Source organism: Hyla sarda, chromosome 7 (genome assembly GCF_029499605.1).
Source record: "Hyla sarda isolate aHylSar1 chromosome 7, aHylSar1.hap1, whole genome shotgun sequence".
NCBI classification, from domain to species: domain Eukaryota; kingdom Metazoa; phylum Chordata; class Amphibia; order Anura; family Hylidae; genus Hyla; species Hyla sarda.
The window spans coordinates 24,969,885-24,977,737 of NC_079195.1; the positions used below are offsets into that span (position 1 = coordinate 24,969,885).

At 44.7% G+C, this 7,853-nt stretch overlaps 1 protein-coding gene across 1 annotated transcript; it reads right to left on the reverse strand.

Moving 5' to 3' along the window:
* Window positions 1-655: 655 nt before the first annotated feature.
* On the reverse strand, window positions 656-4,111 carry LOC130282412 (protein spinster homolog 1-like). The gene is made up of 2 exons (XM_056530633.1): window positions 3,993-4,111; window positions 656-2,214 (listed from the first exon to the last, which is right to left on the reverse strand). Exon 2 carries the CDS (start codon window positions 2,187-2,189, stop codon window positions 675-677), a length of 1,515 nt encoding a protein of 504 aa, XP_056386608.1. The 5' UTR covers window positions 2,190-2,214; window positions 3,993-4,111; the 3' UTR covers window positions 656-674.
* Window positions 4,112-7,853: the final 3,742 nt, after the last annotated feature.

A 7,853-nucleotide genomic window follows, 5' to 3' on the forward strand; every position in this document is an offset into this window, starting at 1 on the left:
ATATAGCACTATATATTCGTAATTACGAATATATATATATTTTTTTTTCACAGTACACATCACAGTGATCATCCCTCTCTGCTTCCAGCTTGTGTGGTGTAAAGAAGGCTCTAATACTACTGTGTGATACTGGTGTGCGAATTTTCACATATTCAAAAATTTGCATATGCTAATTTTCGCATTTGCGAATTTTTGCTTATGCTAATTTTTGTATATGCTAATTTCCGCATATATAAATGTTCGCATACGCGAATTTTCGCTTTTGCGGAAATAAAACAAGAATATTGCGAGTATGCGATTATTCGCGAATATATTACGAATATTCGTCCATATATTCGCGAATATTCGCGAATTCGAATATGGCCTATGCCGCTCAACACTAATGCACATACTCATATACACACACTCATATACACACAAACACATGCACACACTCATATACACACATAAACACACAAACACATACACACACTCATATATATCCCTCTCCTTATTCATAGTCTTTTTTATGTCTTTGGAGGAGATTTACATTTTCTATTTGGGGTTTGGACACAGTTGGGTAGATAGAGAATAATGTTTTAACGGGTAAAGTGGAACAGAGAACAATTGCAGCAATTTTTTTTTTTTTTTTTTTTAATGAAGTAAACAGGATAAAGGTAAGCAATGACTTTTCCTCAGTCTGAAGCGCGGTCCTCATCGGCTGGAAGCAGTGAGGAGGAGGAGGATGACGGAGGTTCTGATTCCATCTCTGCTTCTTTTTCGTCCCTCTCTATAAATAGGGCCGTGGCCATGAAGAAGGCCCCTCCGATGACTGCCATTATGGTGGAGGTCATGAGGGCATACTCCAGGCTGCGGTATTTCAGAAGAGGGGATTTGGCATATCCTCGTTCGTAGGTGTCAGATATCAGGCCGATGAGGTACGGGCTGCCGGCGTCACCTAGGAGGTGATAGATTGTCATCTGCACGGCCAGAGCTGAAGATCTCCTCCACGGAGTTACTACTTTTAGTATAATGTCAGATATAAGGGTGAAATTTACTGACAGAAGCGTCTCTCCGATGAAGATAAAGATGTTGGTGGCAACGAGGCTGATGTTGCCAAAAGTCAATGCCAACAGAAGAAAAGGGGCGGAGAGCATCATCGCACAGCCACACACAAGCGGATCGGCCCGTGGGTTGGATTTGCGATATCTTTTACTTATCTCCGACCCTGCTACAACTCCCAGAATGCCGGAAACAACTGTAACCACACCAAATATTAGGATGTCGTGATAGTCACACGGTTCAGCACGGCAAGGGTCCTTCTCTTGTAGGAGTGTTCGTGCGTGGGTCAGGTATGACGGACCCCATACACCTATGGCTCCCACTATGAAGGATACAGCCGTCGATCCCAGGGTGGTTAACATGAAGCTTAGATTTTTAAATAGTTTTTTCAGATCTGTCGTCCATTTGGCAAACTTCCGGGATTTGTTGTTCTTCTTCCCGTTTGTAGTCGCTCTTGGAAGCTCCTTTGTGACCAAAAGCATGAAAGCCACAGCTATGAGGCCCAGGCCAGGGGTGACCCGAAACGCCCAGTGCCAATCGCCCCTTGCTGCATCAGTCACTTTGGGCCCGATGATGTATCCTAGTCCGCAGCCTACAGGTATGACGGAGTAAAACACGTTCAGCATGCGGGTCCGCTGGTCACTTGTAAAAAGGTCTGCAATGATGGAGGGGGCGATGGTGCAGAAAGTCGCCTCTCCGGCTCCAACCAGCCCACTCGTCAGCAGGAAGAGCAGGAAATACCCGTCAGGGATGAATGACAGGGTAAGTGTCATGCTCAGCCAAACGATGACTCCTGCGCAGACAGTATATTTCTTATTACAGTGGTCGCCCAAATATCCGGCAATTGGTGCGACCAGCACGTAGCTTCCAATGAACAATGTATTCAATAAGCCGGACAGACTAGCATTGGTGTCATATGCTTTCTGTATATAAGGCAGCACCCCCGCCACGCTGGAGCGATTTGCATAGATGAGCAAATTAACAAAGGCGAGGATCACTACGGTGATGATGGAACGTGCGGTGGACATCACGCTTAGAGATGGCAGGTTCTGCCTCTCAGGGATATCGCCCTTTTCTACATCCATATCACTATGGTCCTCCATTGCTTCTTCCTCCTCCTTCAGCAATGGGTCTTGTGGAGAGGCCATGGTCACAGGTCAGAGCCTGAAAACACTAGAGAGAGAGAGAGATAAGTGAAGACATTAGACAACATGTCATCATTCCTGTCATTATACAATAGATCCTTCATACAGAGCAGAAATGTCCAGCACAGAACCACAAGATAACACTAAGACCATCGCAGCCTCAGAAGAAGACGCTTCTCTATAAGTGTTTTATATGGAGACGTCTTCCCTGAGTTCACCAATGTCTGATAACCCTGAACCTGTCCGGTCCTAGTAATATCTGATAACCCTGAACCTGTCCGGTCCTAGTAATATCTGATAACCCTGAACCTGTCCAGTCCTAGTAATATCTGATAACCCTGAACCTGTCCGGTCCTAGTAATATCTGATAACCCTGAACCTGTCCGGTCCTAGTTATATCTGATAACCTGAACCTGTCCGGTCCTAGTTATATCTTATAACCTGAACCTGTCCGGTCCTAGTTATATCTGATAACCCTGAACCTGTCCGGTCCTAGTTATATCTGATAACCTGAACCTGTCCGGTCCTAGTAATATCTGATAACCCTGAACCTGTCCGTTCCTAGTAATATCTGATAACCCTGAACCTGTCCGGTCCTAGTAATATCTGATAATCCTGAACCTGTCCGGTCCTAGTAATATCTGATAATCCTGAACCTGTCCGGTCCTAGTAATATCTGATAACCCTGAACCTGTCCGGTCCTAGTAATATCTGATAACCCTGAACCTGTCCGGTCCAAGTAATATCTGATAACCCTGAACCTGTCAGGTCCTAGTAATATCTGATAACCCTGAACCTGTCCATTCCTAGTAATATCTGATAACCCTGAACCTGTCCGGTCCTAGTAATATCTGATAACCCTGAACCTGTCCGGTTCTAGTAATATCTGATAACCTTGAACCTGTCCGGTCCTAGTAATATCTGATAACCCTTAACCTGTCCGGTCCTAGTAATATCTTATAACCCTGAACCTGTCCAGTCCTAGTAATATCTGATAACCCTGAACCTGTCCGGTCCTAATAATATCTGATAACCTTGAACCTGTCCGGTCCTAATAAAATCACCCTGAACCTGTCCGGTCCTCGTAATATCTGATAACCATGAACCTGTCCGGTCCTAGTAATATCTGATAACCCTGAACCTGTCCGGTCCTAGTAATATCTGATAACCCTAAACCTGTCCCGTCCGAGAAATATCTGATAACGCTGAACCTGTCCGGTCCTAGTAATGGCTTTTTATAAGGGCTTGGCTGTATGGTCACTGGGCCATGGGAAGTTCATACTGTAGATACAATTGGGCTATCCTGCTATATACATTTACTAATAATGAACCTACCCCACCTCATTGGGATCTATCCGTACCCTATATGACTTTCTGCCACTAGTTGATTTGAACATTTTCCCTTTTGCAGTACCCGGAGTATTTCTATTGTTAGTACACAGAATATTATTATATACTATTATATTTCTGCCCTAATCTTTCTGTCATTCTTTTACTACACCACCAAATCTTTCTCATAGACTTATATCTTTTAGAACATCATGAATTAGGACTCTTTTTCTTGGGGGCTTTTTTGGGCATAATTGCATTTTAGCAAAAAAAAAAAGCTCTGGTCATGATACTATCTGTGCGTTTTATTATGTTTAATGCCTAAGCCAAGTATTATCACAATGCTATGAGGAATATAACTTTTCTTATTTCTTTTGGAAATTCATTGCAATTCAAAAAAAATAAAAAAATAAAAAAAAAACTGACAAATAAACAAAATGCCCTGTGTATATATGAATAGAAGAGGCTGAGACTTACCTTGTGGTTCTCTCTTCAGACAAGGAACGGTCAAAATCTCGAATTCTCTATCGCAAATAGAAACTCTCTAAGAAACACTTTGCACCACAGGTTGTGAATGCAAAACACACTGAAGAGACTGCAGCCGGTGCGCACCTCCTTGTACAGCTTACGGTGACATCATCACAAGCATGTGTGACATCACAGGGTTCTAAACCATCTTCAGGTATCTATCCATATACATATATATATATATATATATATATATATATATATATATATATATTTCCATATTTATCTCTCTATATATATAATATGTATTCATTTTTCAAGTACATAAAAACATATTTTTAAAACATATTACTCCAGTCCTGCCGTGTATATCGCCGTACTTCACAGTGTCTTCTCAGTTTATGTGTTTTAATCTTTTGACCTTTTAATAAATACTTTTGCACCACAATTTGCCCTTTGGATTGTTTATTTATTTCTTTTTCCACCATTATAGTTAGTTTCACAGTATTCCTGTAGGTCTGGTATCTTTTTGCTCGCGCTTTGTTGCACCTTTGACATTTTTCATATTTATTGCAGTTTGACCCATGTGCTCTGTATACTTTACCTTTGCGGCCGTCTGCCCATTTTACATTTAATTTATCTTTAATTTACACAGTCTTTTCTTTTATTTGCCACGAGTTTTTAGTTTATTTAATTTCCTTTAATTCGTATATACTCTATTCACAAAGAAGCAGAAATTAAGGGGGCTCAATCAATAATAATGTGGGTGCTGATCAGTGTACCAATAGACATAGACCACAAAACACAGAAAAAGCGTCACACTGAAAAATATCAGCACACCAGTTTTGTAATGCTTAATAAGACAAATCTTTATTGAGTACCGTATTTTTCGTCATATAAGACGATCCGTCATATAAGACGCACCCAATTTTAAAGCATAAAAATCTAGAAAATGTAGATTCTGAACCAAATACAATGTAAAGTATAGGACAGTGATCTTCAACCTGCGGACCTTCAGATGTTGCAAAACTACAACTCCCAACATGCCCGGACAGCCGTTGGCTGTCCTGGCATGCTGGGAGTTGTAGTTTTGCAACATCTGGAGGTCCGCAGGTTGAAGACCACTGGTATAGGAGGTAATACTCACGTGTCTCCGCCGCTCTGGACCCGTCACCGCTCGTCACCGCTGCCCTGGATGTCGCCCTCCATCGCTGTTGCCGCATCCCCGGGGTGTCCCCGTCTCTCCGGAACGTCTCTGCTGCCCGATATCCTCGCTCTCCATCACCCTCATCACGTCGCTACGCACACTGCTCCTATTGGATGATGGGACGGCGTGCGTGACGACGTGATGACGACGAAGGAGAGGACACCGAGGAGGCAGGTAAGGTCCCTCTCGGTGTCCTGTAAGCTGTTCGGGATGCCGCAATTTCACTACAGAGGTCCACGAACAGCCCTACTGAGCAGCCGGGTTAGTGTCACTTTCACTTCAGATGCGGTGGTCAGCTTTGATCGCCACATCTGAAGGGTTAATACAGGGCATCACCGCGATCATTGATGTCCTGTACTAGCCCCGGGTCTCGGCCGTTGATGGCCGCAGGGACCACCGGTTTTAATGTGTATTTGCCATATAAGACGCACCAACTTTTCCCCCCCAATTTTGGGGAAGAAAAAGTGCGTCCTATACGGCGAAAACTACGGTATATATATATATATATATCCCAGTAAACAACACATAAGTGATGTAAAGGACAAAAAGATAAAACCAATTAAAAAATTTGGCTTACAAAATAAAGCCCAAGCACAACTCTGAGGAGGGGCCATGAACCTAGATATTGGCACCCGTCCCTCTGTACAAGATGTTACCTCACTCCATCCAGATAACATATGCAATAAAATATGCAATATATACACAAAATAAGGGATATAGCAATATGACACGGATTAGTGATATCAAAGATTCTTCAATAATGCAGTCCCTATATACCTGCAAACGTGTGGATAATAGGAAGCAAGCGTCCCAGACTGGATGGAGAGACCAAGGAATACTGATGTTATTATGGGGACGAGACACCACGCGTTCCGTCGCTCCCAAGGCGACTTCCTCAGGGGTGCTTCTCAAAGTCCCTTCACATTATATATACAGTGACCCCCCGACCTACGATGGCCCCGACATATGATCAAATCGACATCCGATGGCCTCTCAGAGGCCATCGCATGTCGATGTCAGCATCGACATACGATACTTTTTTATGTCGGGGCCATCGCATTAAGTGCTATCCGGCAGCGCAAAATTCTTAAGCTGCTGCCGGATAGCAGCTAAATGTTCCCCGTGTGGTGCAGTGAGTATTACTTACCCCTCCACGATGCTCTGGGGTGCCCTTCGGGTCCAGGGCTGGTCCTGCGGTGTCTTCTCGGCCCTCTCTGGTGACGTCAATACGCTGTTGCGCACGCCGTCTCGTCCTCCAATAGGAACGGCGTACGCAGCGGCGTAATGACGTCGCTACGCAGGCCCAGTAAGGCCTTGCGGAAGACAGCGGAGGGCCGGAGAAGACCAGGAGAGCCCAACGGAGGCCAGGGGTCACTATCGGGAGCGGCGGGACGCGGTCCGGAGCGGCGGGGACAGGTGAGTACAGCTTCCTATACTTTACATTGCACGAAACCCTCAACATACGATGGATTCGACAAACGATTGCTTGTTTGGAACGAATTACCATCGTATGTTGAGGGACCACTGTGCATATTTTTATTAGTTAATTGACTAATACCTTGCAGATGGGCACCGCGCCATGTTCGTCGTCCTCTTGAATCTAATGCGCTATGTTATCTTACAGTCTGTAAGTAATTGCATCATATCCGGCGACTGTATTGTGCCGGAACAACCACTCCATATATGGAGAGGCTTTGTGCGCACGACAGCCTGGTACGTCACGCGCAGAGTCACGTGACCTACATTACGCACTAAATAACCACCGTGCATCGCATAGACATCTATGTTATGCTCAATCCTTGCGACACGAGCGGAGTCACATGACCGCAACACACATCACGTGACTGCCGTGCATCGCGCATGCGCCCAAACTAAATTTCAAGAATGTACCCCATGCGCATGTGCACAATGTATTTAAAATCAATTCACATAAAGTTAAGAGATGCTCCAAATAAACCATATAAAGCGGTCCAAAAAAATCTAAAAAACATGAAAAAAAGTAAATATTACGGTGAAGCTATATCAAGAGAGTCGTACAGGTAAATATTACAATATGAATAGAAATGGATATTGAGAAGCACAATGCTTCAACCAATCATGGAAAAGAATTGTAAGTGATAACGTAATGGGTAAGTATCATGATATGTTCACAACGCACACAAACGCACATGAACGCATATAAACCAGCATGGTCATAAAAGCCATGTAGGGTATTTCAAAACTACGGCACAGAGTCTAAAAGGTAAGTAATGTGATGTAGCAGCGTACTTAAAGGGGTACTCCACCCCTAGACATTTTATCCCCTATCCAAAGGATAGGGGATAAGATGTCTGATAGCGGGGGTCCCGCCGCGGGGGACCCCCGCAATATAGCATGCGGCACCCACCTGTTTCTGCTCCGGAAGCGCTGGAGGGTCTGGGTCCCGACCACCGGAACGGAAGTCCGTGACGTCCCGACTCCGCCCCCGTGTGACGTCACGCCCCGTCCCCTCAATGCAAGTCTATGGGAGGGGGCATGATGGCCATCACGCCCCCTCCCATAGACTTGCATTGAGGGGACGGGGCGTGACGTCACACAGGGGCGGAGTCGTGACGTCACGGACTTCCGTTCCGGTGGTCACTCGGAGGCTTTGGCTCAGAAGTGACAGCAGGGAATAAGTCACC